At 37.0% G+C, this 16,462-nt stretch overlaps 1 protein-coding gene across 1 annotated transcript; it reads right to left on the bottom strand.

The window, feature by feature from the left end:
* Nucleotides 1-13,891: 13,891 nt before the first annotated feature.
* Nucleotides 13,892-14,854, bottom strand: LOC113757086. The gene has a single exon (XM_027300489.1). The coding sequence runs from the start codon at nucleotides 14,852-14,854 to the stop codon at nucleotides 13,892-13,894; it is 963 nt and encodes a 320-aa protein (XP_027156290.1).
* Nucleotides 14,855-16,462: the final 1,608 nt, after the last annotated feature.

Raw genomic sequence — 16,462 nt, forward strand, 5'->3', positions numbered from 1 at the left:
CACACTCATTCACTTTCTTTACTTTTCGCTTCACACATTGCACCTATTTTACTTATATATTTACTATTTTCATTCACTTGCACACAAGCATTTATATTTTTATTCATTTGCACACAAATAATTTCAAATTGCACACATGCACCTTTTTCCTACACTTTGCACACTTACACTCTCATTTGAGTCCTCATTTGCATCGTTCATAATTTTCTATGAGGTCTTTTCTTATTGACCTTCACAATTCATGTGAAAGGGATCAAAAGCCTCATCAGAGACATTTCTAGACTTAAAATTGCATTTCTCATCCATTAGTCATATCCAATTTGCAATACATACTTTGGGTAGGAAATATAGGAAAATAAGGGTTAAATCACGCAACTAGCCTTGGTTAGGTCGAAGGGGTGCCTTGGATTTTTATCCTTGCCTTCCCCTTCGTCAAATGTGACTCCCGAACCTTTTTCTTTGTTTTACGTGGACTAGGAGTCGTTTAAAAAGGGTTTTCTTACTTTTTTTCTTTAAAAATTTCATTTTTTGGGTGACTTGGTACACCCTAACTCTATACCAAGTGGCGACTCCATTTTTTCATATAAAAACCCTTTTTGAACTATTTTTCTTGGGTCAAATCGTCGCATTTTCAAAAGTCCCATTTAGACCCATTTTGTTTTTATCAACAAAATTCATTTTTCCCAAATCAATAAAATTCAACAAAAAAACAATTATTTTATTTTTTCCAAAAAAAGTGGGGCGCGACAGTTGGCGACTCCACTGGGGACTTCCTAAGTGGGTCCAAGCATTCGACTTAGCCATTCGTTTCCTTTTTCTACCCTTTTTATGCATTGCATTTGGATATTAGGATTGCATTTTTTCATTTTTAGGACCTTTTGTCTTATGTACGTAATCAAACCAATCCCTCGACTCACGAATGTATGTTTGAATGAATATTTACTTGTTATCTCGCGCTTGCATTGCATTTTGGGAGGTATGGGTCACCCTAGAGCCTCGCGTTGGTTCTTGACCCTTCCCCTCCAAACAAGCACTAGCATACGAGCATACGCTTTACTTCTTTTATCCCTTTTATTTTTCTTTAGTGGCTTGTCACGCCACTCCACCCTATTAGGATTAGGTGACTCACTTGGACATGCGATCACGACACGATGTGTGTGTAGCATGTTCCAATGGGTCACTCAATCTTCCGCTTAAAGCTATTGGTTGATAGCCTTTAGCTTTTGGTCGAAGATTGAGGTTTTGAGAGATTCACTCAAACACGTAGCCGTGACACGATGTGTGCGTAGCGGTGTTTGGGGAATCGCTCGAGCCACCGACAAAGAATCTTGGGATTGATGACCCTTGGTTTCTAAGTCTGAAGGCTCGGGGACCTGAGCTTATCGAGTCTAGATGCATTAGCGAACCCCAACCTCATGCATCCATATTAGATTGCCTAGGGTAGAGTCGACCTTATCCTGAGCTAGGGACACTATTCACGAGGGGAGGGGTCCAACCCCTTTTTCCTTTTTATTGCTTTGCTTCTTTGATTGCTTTATCTTGTTGTTACAATGTGTTATGTGTACTATCAATTGCACTAACCATTCTTTTGTTTTCTTGGATTGCATTCATGTGCCTTAGCAATAAGAGGCCTTTTGGCACTCTTTTAGTGACTTATCCACTAGATGACTCACATGTTTAAATTTCAGTTATTGCATTTGATTTTCAATAAGTACATTTCATTTTTAGACCTTTTTTCCCCTCGATGCATTATTTATGTCTTTTAGGCCATATTTGTCACATATTTACGTCGCTTTAATAAACTGGCATCATGCATAAACCCTAGAAAGGGAATGCCATTTAGGGGATCCCGTGCTAGGAATAAGCCACCTTGTGTCTCGGATACTTAATCCAAGGAGACTTGCACGTTTACATTTTGTACCATCCAAAGGGGTAGTGCACAAGGTAAGGTAGGATCCGATCATTTTCATAGAGTGATCTTTGGAATATGAGCATCTAATAATCACTTTTTGGCCATTTTATCAAATTGGTAAAAATCCCTTGCACGAAGGACATTAATTCGAAGAAATTCACCCAAATGATTCCTCAATTGTTGAGACGGATAAATATACGAGGCCAATTGTTGATTTTAGAGGCTCATAGACCAAGGCATGTAAATGATTTCTGAAACCACCCAGTGGGCGAATAATTCAATCGATTTTCTGAACAAATCATCCATCTTATCCAATCCATTTTTTTTTTCAATTCATTCAATTTTAGTACAATCTAATCATTTTTGAATAAATTCATTTCAATTCATTTGACCAATTTACCTTTTTTAGGGTCATCCGGTCGATTCTTCAATAAATCATCAATATCATTTGACCAATTTACCCTTTTTAGGGTCATTCGGTCGATTTTGAATAAATCGTCAATTCATTTGACCATTTTACCCTTTTTAGGATCATCTGTTCAATTTTGAATAAATCGTCAAGTCACTTGATCAATTTACCTTTTTTAGGGTCTTTTGACCAATTTACCCTTTACCGTTTTTAAGGTCATTCGGCCCATTTTTGAATAAATCATTCATTTGGCCAATTTACCCATTTTTAGGGCAACCGAGCCGATTTTGAATAAATCAAGTTTCGTTCAATCTATTTGATCAATTTACCCTTTTTAGGGTGATCTGATTAATTTTGGATAAATTAAATTTTACTCAATTCATTTGACCCGTTTCCCTTTTTAGGGTAATGCGGTCGATTTTAAATAAATTTCATTCAACACGTTTGACTAATTAGGGTTTCGATATCGAATTCCAAATTGGGAAATCTAGTCAATTTTTGAGAAAACCATCCATTATATCCAACTATTTAATCAGTTGGGTTTTTTACTCATGCTTCACTGAGGAAATTTGTCAATGAATTCCAATCTCTTCGATAGGAGTTCGTCAAGGTCAAACCCATGCGTTTTGCAAATCAAAGGTGATCAACCTATTCGGACGTTGTCCTCATTTTGACAAATCTTTCGTCACTCCAATGGCCAAATTTTTCAAATTATTTTTCACTCAATGAGTTGATCAGATCCGTCAGGTATGGTATAGTGCTTACCTTAGAGGATTGCATTTTCATGCTAGGCCTACCCTTGGCACAAAAAGGGTTCCCCCATAGGACATGCATAGCGATTTTTTTATTCTTACTTACTGACTCTGGGTATATTTCTTTTGTTTTCCCCCCTTCCCTGCATTCATAAAAATACTTCAATAAAGGGAAAATATCTTGTCATATCTAATAACAATGTTAATCTGATAAGGTTTGAAAATTACAAGTATTACTTGATTCTTGGGCAAGTCCTACAATGTGAATTTGAAGATTCATTTGAAAGCGCTCGTGCAAAGCATCCAAGGGATTTCATTGGAAAAGGGGACATTAAGAGAGAAAATGTGTATACATGTGCAAAGAAATTTTGTAGAATTTTTCTCGTATGTATTGCTTTTAATTTTTTCAAACATTGGCAATAAAGCTTTTGTTCAGCCAATTATTTGTTTTGTATAATACTCGTGTACATTTCATTCTTTATTAAGCTCATTAAGAGATTTCATGATGAATTGTAAGAAATAAAACTGAATTGAGAGTTTTTCAACCTCCAGCCTGAAAATTCGCAAGTGTATGCTTTCTAAAATCCTTACGTACACTTGGTTGGTGATTCGAGCTATACAATAAGAGTGCTCAGAAAGAAAAAGGGTGGGCGATCACTCAAAAGGCCCAAGAGATACCTTTTCTCCTTCACTTAATTCCAAAATAAAATCAGTCACATTGATTGATAAATTGTAAATTGGGGCAACTTTTGCTTGAAAATGTTCAAGATGTCCAATCTGGTTCAATCACATCTAAGTGAAAGCAAAAATGTGCATTGTTCTTATTTGTTTGGGAAATTTGGAATGATACTTCAAGCATTCGTTTCATTACCTATACAGATTTTTATCATTTGCTCTCCCATTTGAGCTTCTAAAAGAATAATTTCGTTTCAAATAAGGGTCTTAATGATCACTACCCTTCATTGAAAAATTTTCAAATATCAAAAGAAGAATGGATTTTCAATGACCATTTCGCTACTTCGGTTGTCATGAGGTATAAGAATGATACTTTGGCCGTCATTTCTACAATCTAAACACTGATCATCCCTTGCATCCTCATTTGAGCTAAAAATTGGTGGTTCTTTTCGAGTGCACATATGATCGCACCCCACATTGGGGAAGGAGATTGGAAAATTTTGAAAAAAAAGAGAAAAGCAAAAATGATAGAAAAAGAGGGAACTGCAAATTGAGGAAAATCGATTCCACTTGGGTTCTAATTCAAAAAAGGGAAGAGATGTGTCCGCGTGGATCGTCAATGTTTCACAAATATGGATGGACAAGGGTCTTCCTCAGTCAGTTAATTCAGGTACATGCCAAAAATTTCGCGTTAGCGAAAATTTCCTTTCAGAGTTATTGTAAGGAACGGAATACAAGTCAGGCCATCTTCTTTTCCAATCGAACATTTTATCCCTAGTTATCCCTTTTGAGCCATCAGAATAAATTATTTCGTTTGGCAACCCCTGAGAATCGCAAACCCCACACTGGGGGCGAGTTTGAGTTGAAAAGAAAATTTCAAGAAGTGAAAAGTGAAAAGCAACAAGATCAAAAACAAAGGAAGAAAAGAGAACCTCAGTTCAAAAATAAACTGGGGCAAATTTTATGAAAGTTCAAAAGAATGGCAAAAGGCCGAAAAGTCAAAAGGAAAAAGGAAATGAAAGTGAAAAGCCTCAATTGAGCAAAAACCGAGGCAAATTCTGATTTTACCCTAAAATAGGGTTTGGCGCAACAATGCGATCTCAGATTCTTCAAACCACTTTTGAAATCCGTTTTCAGGCCTTAACTTTTCTAAGCACCCCACCTGACCCCATTACAAAGCCGAAAGTCCTGACTCTTGTTCTTTGCAATGGCCCTGTCAAGAAAATTTCTGATGCCGGAAAATTTTAGCTGTATTCTGAATTGATTAGGTGTGAGGTTGACACTGCTCTTCATGTGAAACCCCGCGAAGGGGGAAAAAGAAAAGAAAAATGAGCGAAATGAATGCAAAAGAAAGGTGCAAAAAGATTTGATGCTGAAAGACCCTGTTGGGTGATGATAAAAAGTTAAACAAAGTCCAAGAATCTGGAGTCCAGATGAGGGCAGTGTTGAAAAATGCGATCTTCGGTGCAATATCCTTTGGAAATTATTTCTTTAGCTGTCGTCTTCAATCCACATTACAAGCTAATAAAGTCCATCGTTGACTTATTCCTTCATGACAATCCAAAGTGAGGATTATGCTCATAAAAACCCATCGATCACTCATGATCATGAGGGTATAACCAGATTTCACATGTTTAGCTGTCATTTCTACCCAAAATTTTGCAAGCCCATGAAGCTTATATGTTGACTAAGTTTTCTTAAGAAATAAGGATGACAAACTCTCTGCTTTCACTAAGATGTGATGTTGAATGGATTACAATTTTGAGCACAAGAACCAGATAAATCTTAGCCTCTCATTTCCCTTAACCCCCGCAAAATCAGAAATAAAGTCACTTGATTGGTCCTGAAAGATGAGCCAACTGGAAAGGGTGACCCATTACCCAAAGCATCGATGCCAAAGTGAGGAAGAAATCTTCTGTAATTTGGTGATATTCTGAGAGATTCATCATGAAATTTCTGCATGAACTCAACATGCAATTTTCTTCACGTTGAATATATGATTCTTTTCTAAGTTTTGGAAGGTGCAATTTCTCTTGGTTCAAATAAATGGAGAGACATCCAAACCAATTTTTGCATTCAAATGGGCCCATGCTGGGGCAAAATTTTTATAGTCCATTTGAGGATTTCGTCAAAGACTCAAGCAAGACTTTCAAATCAATCACGCTGCCTTTTTCTTGTAAATTTGAGTGCATATAAGCCCCCTGTGCAGGTATTGCACAGTTGAAGTCGACGAAAAGCCTTCTGAGTGGTGGAGAGGCCGATGCCGAAGAAAAAGAAGAAAGACAGGAAAGGCCCTACACTGGGGCAAATTATTTTTGAAAAAGATTCTCTCGAAAAGTCAGAAAAATTCAAAAGTCAAAAATCAAAAATCAACTTCAAATTTTTGTTTCTTGGAAAATCAAATTTAATTTCTTGTATCTTGACAGATCAAATCCAATTTCTTGACCAATTGGATGGCAGGATTGGGTCTTATCCCACTGACCATTCACCAAATCCCGTTGGGCCTGGACTTCGTGCCGCCAACATTCCAAAATCACGTTGGGCCTGGGCTTCGTGCCGCCAACATTCCATCATCACGTTGGGCCTGGGTTTCGTGCCGCCAACATTCCAAAGATCATCCCGTTGGGCCTGGATTTTGTGCCGCCAACATCACTTTATCACGTTGGGCCTGGACTTGGTGCCGCCAACATAACTTTATCACGTTGGGACCGGGTTTTATCCCGCCAATCTCGGCAGGACCGGGTATAATCCCGCTGACCGTTTTTATCAAATTGGGACCGGGTTTTTATCCCGCCAATCTCGGCCAGGCAACGGGTATATCCCGCTGGACCGTTTTATCAAATTGGGGAACCGGGTTTTTATCCCGCCAATCTCGGCAGGACCGGGTATAATCCCAGGCTTGAGCCGTTTTATCAAATTGGGCACCGGGGGTTTTATCCGCGCCAATCTCGGCAGCCGTTTTTATCAAATTGGGCCGCGGGTTTTATCCCGCAATCATCGGCAGGACCGGGTTAAGTCCGCTGACCGTTCATCATTTCATTGGGCCGGGTTTATCCCGCCACATCTCGCAGGGACCGGGTTTAATCCCGCTGACCGTTATATTATCATTGGGACCCAGGGGTTTTTATCGCCATCTCGGCAGGACCGGGTTTAATCCCGCTGACCGTTTTTATCAAATTGGGACCGGGTTTTATCCCGCCAATCTCGGCAGGACCGGGTTTAATCCCGCTGACCGCTTATCTCACATTGGGACCGGGTTTTATCCCGCCAATCTCGGCGGGACCGGGTTTTATCCCGCTGACCGTCCACACCCCGTCAGGCTCAGATGTCGTCTCACTGACCAATTCGTCATACTGGGGCAAATTTTGAAAAGATTCCCTCAAAAAAAAATATCAGAAAAATCCAAAAATCCAAAAATCCAAAAATCCAAAAATCCAAAAATCAAAAAATCAAAAAATCAAATCAAGTTCTCACGGCAGGTTCGGGTTTGATCCCACTGTCCGATTGTCAAGACATTTCATTTTCACAGCCACTGGAACGTGGATCAGTCCCATTAACACTTCATTTCGCTTCTTTCATTTGCATCACCAATAAACATGGGTCAATCCCACCAACACTCCATCTCACTTCAATTCATCCGTTTAAAATTCTGTTCGGGTCAGTCCCGTTTTAAATTCCTGTTCGGGTCAGTCCCGTTTCACATTTCTGTTCGGGTCTATCCCGTGGGTCTATCCCAAATTTACATTTCTGTCTGGGTCTATCCCATTTAACTTTCTGTCCGGGTCTATCCCGTGGGTCTATCCCATTTACATTTCTGTTCGGGTCTATCCCGTGGGTCTATCCCATTTACATTCATGTTCGGGTCAGTCCCGTTCTAGAATTCTTGTTCGTTCGGATCATTTTGCAACTGAATAACACTGGTAAGTATTTGGTGTCTACTTCTTTGTCTCAAGTTTTTTCAAAACTCAGACAAAGAGGGGCAAACTGTAGACACCAAATTTTTGGTGTAATTTCTTTTACTTTTTATTCTCATTTGTCGTGGTTGCTTTTTAGTTTTTTTTTAGTTAGTTTCTAGTTTTTGTTTTATTTTTAAGTTTTAGCGTGGAAAAATCATGAAAAAGAAAAAAGGGGAAAAATCATGGAAAAAGAGAAAAAAAGGAAAATTGTTCACAAAATACGTTCAAATTTATTTTTTTTGGCATTTTGGTTTATTTTTGTTAATTTATTTTGAAAAAAAAAAAAAGAAAAAATGATGAGAAATGATGAAAAATGAAAGAAAAGATCGAAAATGGTAATTTTGTTATTTTTAGTTTGTTTATTTCGATGTGTTTGTAATTAAAATTGTTGTTTTACTATTATTTTTGTTAAATAATTAAGATAAAAAAATAAAAAAAAAACATCTCCATAACCACGGCACCACATCAATCACTCTACTTCACATTTCATTCCACAACCACAAGACACGATACCATTCCTTCATTTTCACTGACACAAACCACAAATGTTAGTTCCTTCTCTGCACAAACAGCTCCTCGGACAGAAGCTTCAGCACCGCACCATTCAACCAATCAAAATGCACTACCAACACAACACTCAACCACTTCTACACTCAAAACCACGGAACCATCCCTCTTCCTTTGGATTCCTACACCGAAAACCACGGCACTTCATTTTTCATCGTGAGGCATCCGAGAGCAAGGGAGGAAACGCGAGTTGACATCTTCTGTCCGTTTTGTTCTGACCGTGAGCTGGAAGAAAGGCAGAGAGAAACCGTGAGCAAAACTTCAACCAGCTGCAACCGTTTCCAGCAACTCCAACATTCCACCTCCACCAGTTGAAGCCGCTACACCAAACCAGAACCAGCAAACCTGTCGCGTGCGTGAGAGCCGAAAGGGAGCAGAAATTTTTCAGATTTTCGTGTGTGGTCTTAGCTTGCTTTGAGGTAAATTTTCTGGACTAAAAATGGATAATCAGAGGTAGTTTAAGCCAGCCGTGACCTTGCATGTGTTAATTTGGGTAATTAGATGATGAAACCAAAGCTGTGGAAAATTTCTGTTTTGGTTAAAAAACATTTCTGCCGAGGAGCTTGCTTGGAATTGTAGTTTTTATTTCTGACTTTATGCGACAATCTGAGTTGGATTAAGTGTCTAACTAATCAAAACCAAGAAGTTTAAGTCATCTAGTAATATGCATGTGAGGTTAGGCAGTCGGATGATGATATTAAGCCATTAGAAATTTCTGTTTTGGATGTTGATGTTCCAGCCGAGAGCTGAGATGAAAATGCAATTTTATTTCTGATTCCCTGTGATAATCTGAGCATGAATTGGAGCTGGACTAACTGGATTTTGGATGATTATTAGGATTAAGGCCTTGCATGATCATTTCATGAAGCCGGATGAAGAAATAAAAAGCTAAGGAAATTTTGTTTTGATGGAAAGTGACTGCCGAGAGGTTATCTTGCTAATGTAGCCTCATTCGGTTTAGTTTTTCTGTTTTGGAGCCTTAATCTTGATTAATTAGTAATGACAAGTTAATTAGGCCTGCATGTAGTTGACTAGTAAGTTTTAAAACAGGGGAATAAAAATTCAAAAGTGCAATCTGCCTTAAGGCAAGATCATCCGGACCAAACAGAAAAATTTCTGGAAATTTTGATGGTTATGGATATTATTTGAACTTGATTTCTGAGCTGGAAATATTCATATGCTAGCTTGATACGTGCATAAGGAATTTAAGAGTTTATAAGCATGTCCAAACCAGAAAATGAAATAAAAATAGTAAGCTCTTAACATAATTATTCAACCGAGGTAAATTCGGATTCATGCCCAAGCACTTGCTGGAAAATGCATTTCAACTTGCCAAATCAGTTTTATATGTTCCAGATTTTTCAACTTGCTAAACGTACTTTATTTGTGTTTGCACTGGATTTTGCTCAGTTTTTCTTTCTATTTGTTTGGATGATGGCTTGCCGCCTAGTTTAAAGCCTTGTGTTTAGATTCGATTGTGTTTGAAAGCTGGATTTTGTAAATTGCCTAAAAATGTTTGCTGCACCTTGTCTTTTGTTTTTTTTTGCTGTTATTACCTGCTTCCTTTGAGTGTAGTGGAAAAAGATACTTGACTCACAGTAGTGAATTGGTCAAACTTGATTTTAATAGGGATCTATTGCAGTCTACTTTTATTGATGTTATTTCATCTATTTTCTTCTCAAAAGGTCCTAAGGAGGTGTTAAGATTCTTCATTTTTTGAAACCCTTGTTGATGGAAAATCTGTATTCCGAGGGGTTTAGTGTGTGTTTGGAGGATTTTTATATACTAAAGAAACAAGTCTCCTTCGTAGGTTGCATGTTTTTGCATGAAAAGGGTTCTTATAATAGCTCTTTAACCCCTCAAGTCCCTTCTTATTCTACCATAGCCTAAGCATTTGAAAAGATTAATCAATTGGGTCCTTCGAGTTTCCTTTCCCTTTTAACTTGGAATTTCATTTGATGAATATGGACTTGTTTGATTATCTAAAGAGATCTAATGGTTCAATTTCATAGTTATTAGTGGTTCTTTAATTTTTGTTTTTGAAGAATTTGTGTTGTTTGATTTACTATTAAATTGGTGCATTAATCCTTTGTTTAGTGGTTGTAGCTTCAATTTAGAACCTTTTCCAACTTATTAGCACCACAAAAGGGGACGGTATACTTTCTTTTATCTTTTTTGTGTATCTCCCTATGTGATCCAACTTGCTAAATGAAAATTGCATGCCTACTTGGTTTTCTTAAATGTTTATTAATGCCTTTCATTTATTTACTTTTATTTCATTTTTAAATCTTTCTTTTATTTTCATTTATGGGGTATGTGTACACCTCTTGGCCTGTAATAGATAGGGCATAGCAAGTAATTTGGTCCATTTTCCCTTCCCTCTTTGTTTTAGCTAGCAAATGTAATAGTTAGGGCTTTAATCGTCTTATTTGTCTTGCATGCTTAGTTACTATGTGTTAATTTGCTTTATTAAGCTATTGCATCTAGTCGAGCATGCTAAGTGTTATGTGCTACGTGTTATAAGTGACTTTGCATGTCTACTTGCTTTCTATATTTATAAATGAATGTGATGGATGAATGTACGTTTCCGCTAGTCCAATGCTAGTCGGAATTCGTAGAATGGACTAGTCCAACGCTAGACCCTTAGGGATTTCCCCTCGTTAGTACATGTTTGCATGTTCACTACATTTCATGCATTTTTTTAGTTTTTTATGGCATTTGGCATGTCCCTCTAACCTTTTCCCTTTCATTTTAGGCCTTTGCATTTCATGCTAGTTATAGGGTCCATTTGCCTGAGAAACCCCCTTGGGTAAGGGAAACGAGCGAGTGTGGCTTCAAAATAGCCTTAGCACGCTAGTTTTTCCTTCTAATCAAAGGAAAATTAAAATCACAAAAACTAGAGGTCATTCCCGTACCCGACCTGATGCATTCCTCTAAGTTCATGCATTTTCATATCATTTTCTCACTATTTTCCTCACTAATTATATATTTTAAATCCACATGTCATATTTACACACTCATTCACTTTCTTTACTTTTCGCTTCACACATTGCACCTATTTTACTTATATATTTACTATTTTCATTCACTTGCACACAAGCATTTATATTTTTATTCATTTGCACACAAATAATTTCAAATTGCACACATGCACCTTTTTCCTACACTTTGCACACTTACACTCTCATTTGAGTCCTCATTTGCATCGTTCATAATTTTCTATGAGGTCTTTTCTTATTGACCTTCACAATTCATGTGAAAGGGATCAAAAGCCTCATCAGAGACATTTCTAGACTTAAAATTGCATTTCTCATCCATTAGTCATATCCAATTTGCAATACATACTTTGGGTAGGAAATATAGGAAAATAAGGGTTAAATCACGCAACTAGCCTTGGTTAGGTCGAAGGGGTGCCTTGGATTTTTATCCTTGCCTTCCCCTTCGTCAAATGTGACCCCCGAACCTTTTTCTTTGTTTTACGTGGACTAGGAGTCGTTTAAAAAGGGTTTTTCTTACTTTTTTCTTTAAAAAATTTCATTTTTTGGGTGACTTGGTACACCCTAACTCTATACCAAGTGGCGACTCCATTTTTCATATAAAAACCCTTTTTGAACTATTTTTCTTGGGTCAAATCGTCGCATTTTCAAAAGTCCCATTTAGACCCATTTTTGTTTCTATCAACAAAATTCATTTTTCCAAAATCAATAAAATTCAACAAAAACAAATCATTTTATTTTTTTCGAAAAGTGGGGCGCGACATTGAACTAAGTTTTCCTTAATATTTTTGAATACTACTGAAGTTTTATGATGACAAAAATGGGGAGAAATGGATGTTATGTGAAAGGGGGAGTTATTCTGTGTTTATAATATTTTTTGATGCAATGATTGAGGGCGAATTTATTCTCATATGCAAAATTTTTTTCCTTCTTCCATCCATTGTTTTGTCATCATCAAAAAGAGGGAGAATGTTGACCTTGGTCCCTAGCTTTTGATGTTTATAAAACAATGGATAATTCTAATATCTCTTCAAGAATTATTTTCAGCTACGAAGCAAATCAGGTTCAAAAATCAAGTGCAATTGAAAGGGACAAAGGCTGTTGAAAACTGTCGTACGCTTGGATTCGATGTCCGATAATCATTGCGCAACTTCGGACGCATGAAGAACTCCACCATCGGACGTCCGAAGGAAATAAGACATTCCCCCTGGATCACTGACCTCGATCAGACGCAAGTATCGGACGTCCGATAGAATCCTTCAAAGTCGACGAAACCATCGGACGCTGAATATGTGTCCACCGGACGTCCGATAGAAGCAAGATGATTTCTCAAATCTCTTTGTTTGCTGTCGGACGCACAAAGAGCTTGCACCGGACGTCTGATAGAATTGAAGAAAATTTCTCAAACCCACTGCCTGCTATCGGACGCAAAAAACAGGAGTACCGGACGCCCGATACTCCAACGATTAGTTGACTCTTCAACTACTTTCTATCCGTTGGAAGCATTAATGTGGCACTTTCTTGGTCCTATATAAATAGTGGTTGGTCAGATACTTCAAACAACTTTTGTACACTGAAGATACAAAAGATTTAGAGTGATTTTAGTGAGAAAATACTCTTCAAAAAAGATTTGTAGTCTTAGTGGTGTGATGTTCATTGTAAGCTTTTCATTTGTGAGTGAATACTTCATGAGTGTAGCTCTGCGAGGGTTGTCTTGAGGGATAGTAAAACGTCCTAACTTGACCGAGTGGAGTTCGAGGCAAGGAGGAGATGAACCTTCTTTTGTACACAAAAGTGATTGTAATTCATCAACTTGAAGAAACTTGTTTGAATTAATCTACAAGCTCAAGAGGAGTTGGGTAGTTAATTGGTTTGCAATTCTTTCATTTTTATTTACTTATTGTTAAATTTGTGATCTTTACATTGTTTATCTCTTCCACTTGGTTGTCTGCGATCCTTACAAGCCTTTTTAAGCTCAACAATTTTAGTGACAACAAAGTGACCATATCATCTATTTAGACACTCCACCCAATCAAAATATAAAAGTATGCAAGCAAAATATCAACAAAACTTCATAAATTATCATTTGTAGGCAACCATAATATGTCAAATCACAAAAGTTAACCATGTCAAACATTTACATATCATCACATTCTATGATTTGAAACCAATATAAATATTGCTATTTCTCCCTAGATAAATGCCATAAACCTAACATATGCTGAAACCAAAAGATGGACTTCAATTCCATGGTCAACAAAATACTAGAGATGGATGATATCAAAATAGAGGAGTTCTTCAGTATGAGCCAAAAGCAATCCACAAGTGCATCCCAAACTTGTACAACAAAACCAAGAAAAATCTGAAATTAGAGAAATAATAGAATGGCATGCAAAAGATGTTTTTTGGTTGTGATGCATGGATGATCACTACAAATTGCTTAGGGACCACCTAATCATGAGTACAAGCAATGCATTAGCTTGTACAAGAATAATTACTATGCTGCAGGTAACCAATAATACATAGGAAATACAAATCATAACATAACTCAAGTTGTTCTGCAATAGTAAGTAACTGCACATAAATACATTTGTTTCGAATAAAGATCTACAAACTCACCATTACTAGGAAGACCCTCCACACTTCTTCTGTTTCCAAACGAGGAATTCTTGCGGAATTTCCTCTTTAACCCGTTTCTCCTTATGCCATCTCATGTCTTCAGCAGTTTTAGAAGACATAAAATGTCTTTGCAACCTAGCTTTTAATGGAAAGTACCACATCACCTTTTGTGGAACTTTCTTTTCCTTGCCATTATTGACTTTCCATCGTGATTCTTTACAAACAGGACACTTGTCCATCTTTTCATTTTCTTTCCAAAACAATGCACAATCAAATTTGCAGACATCAATTTTTTGATATCCCAAACCTATACAAGATGGAATTTTCATGGCCCCATAAAAACTGGATGGAAGTATTTCTCCTTCTGGTAACAGATCTTTTAAAAATTCTAGCATCATGTCAAATGCCTTGTTAGCCACATGGTTCATCACTTTGATATGGAGCGAGGAATCAATGAAACACAGCAGGGAGTACTTTCTGCATCCCGTGTAAAGTTCTCTTTGTGCATCATTTAACAATTTGTCAAAATTTTTTGAATCCCATTCACTCGATGTCCCTGGTTCATGTGCATTTCTTATCTCATCCAATAAATCAGGTAACTCATCAGATTCACCATTTTCATTCATATCAAAGTAATTATATACAATTTCAAAGAGGAAATCTGTCTCACCTCCAACACCATTCTCATCAAGGTTATTGTTCTTTCCACTTGACATATAAGAGTGTGCAGAAAATGGTTCCCCATGGAAGACCCAATTTTTATAATACATACAAAAGCCTTTTTTTGACAAATCTAATTCAACTTGAGAAATGCTTATTCTCTTTGAATTCCTACATCTCCTACATGGACAAAATAATTTTCCATCCAATCCCATACCATTGGTCTTAGCAAATTCAATAAAATCCTTAAGACCAGACTTATAATGACTTGACAAAATATTTGGATCATTTATCCAGCTCTTATCCATTTCCGATACCTAGAATAAGAAAAGTCTTAACTAACTAAACTCAAGGCATTGTCAAGATGAACAACTCTGGATATCTCAATCCATAACTTTTGATGATTACAAAACAATTGGATGTTACTAATAATTTTTGAAGAGATTGTTTCAGAATTTGGAACAAAAACAAGGTCATTAACTTGAAGCCAAAACAGGATCTAAGATTGACAAATTGTTGAAATAGCTGTCGGACGCACAAAAGGACCATATCGGATGGCCGACAACCATCGAGTAACTTCGGACGTATGAAGAACTCACACTCGGACGTCCGAAGATAATAAGCCAAGTCTTCTATGATCACTGACCTCGATCGGACACACAATACCTTAGTACCGGACGTCCGACAAACGTTACGGTACTTCGGACGCAAAACACTGGAGCATCGAACGTCCGAAAGAAATGAAGAAGGATTTGCAAGTTTACTTTCGGACGTATATTGTGGAAGGACCGGACGTCCTAAGATTCTCAAGAAATTGTCTTGAACTCACTGTCTTCGATCGGACGCAGAAAATCAGAGTACCGGACGTCCGACATCACCAACGGCTAGTTGACTGTTCAGCTACTTTCTATCCGTTGGAAACATTAATGAGGCACTTTCTTGATTTTATATGAATAATGGTTGGCCAGATAGTTCAAACAACTTTGACCCACTGAAAATACAAAAGATCTAGAGTGATTTTAGTGAGAAAATACTCTTCAATGAAGATTTGTAGTCTTAGTGGTGTGAGGTTCGTTGTAAGCTTTTCATTTGTGAGTGAATACTTCATGAGTATGGCTCTGTGAGGGTTGTCCTGAGGGATAGTAAAATTTCCTGACTTGACCGAGTGGTGTTCGGGGCAAGGAGGAGGTGAACCTTCCTTTGTACGCAAGAGTGATTGTAATTCATCAACTTGAAAAAGTTTGAATTAATCTACAAGCTCAAGAGGAGTTGGATAGTTAATTGGTTTGTAATTCTTTCCTTTTTATTTTCTTATTGTTAAGTTTGTGTTCTTTACATTGTTTATCTCTTCCACTTGGTTGTCTTCGATCCTTACAAACTCAAAAAGGAGAAAAGACAATTTTTAGATATAAAAAGATAAATGAGGCAAAAAAAATAGAATTATTCACAATTTACCTACTTTTTATGGCTTAGTTATGAATTCCAAGCTATTTAGATTATTCATTGATTACACCAAATGGTATACTACTCAATAAAACTGAAAACACATTCTTGATTGTACTGTTCTCCTATTTTTAATTGTATATGCTCTTGTATAGTATATAAGAAAGCATTAAACATCATAACCCATAACTTGATTTACACAAATAAGGATGTAAACCATAACATAATTTGCATGAAACTAGCAGTCATGATAAACACTTTTCATTCTTTATGGTAAGCTACCAAACAACCACATACTTCAAATTATGCAATCTTTTCTCTGGTTGTTCCCTTTTTTCTCTATCAAGGTAGTAAGAATGCAGGTCTGCTCTACTAAATGTGAAAAAACGTGAAATTAGATATTTTAAGAAAATCATCATACGCAACCGACAACAATCAAAAACTTTTTTTTAGTAACATAAAAAATGAACAAA

Source organism: Coffea eugenioides, unplaced genomic scaffold, assembly GCF_003713205.1.
Source record: "Coffea eugenioides isolate CCC68of unplaced genomic scaffold, Ceug_1.0 ScVebR1_2709;HRSCAF=3788, whole genome shotgun sequence".
Taxonomy (NCBI): domain Eukaryota; kingdom Viridiplantae; phylum Streptophyta; class Magnoliopsida; order Gentianales; family Rubiaceae; genus Coffea; species Coffea eugenioides.

Bases quoted from the DNA above. Each gene is read 5' to 3' on its own strand.
- LOC113757086 (XM_027300489.1), bottom strand. From the start codon at position 14,854: ATGGATAAGAGCTGGATAAATGATCCAAATATTTTGTCAAGTCATTAT.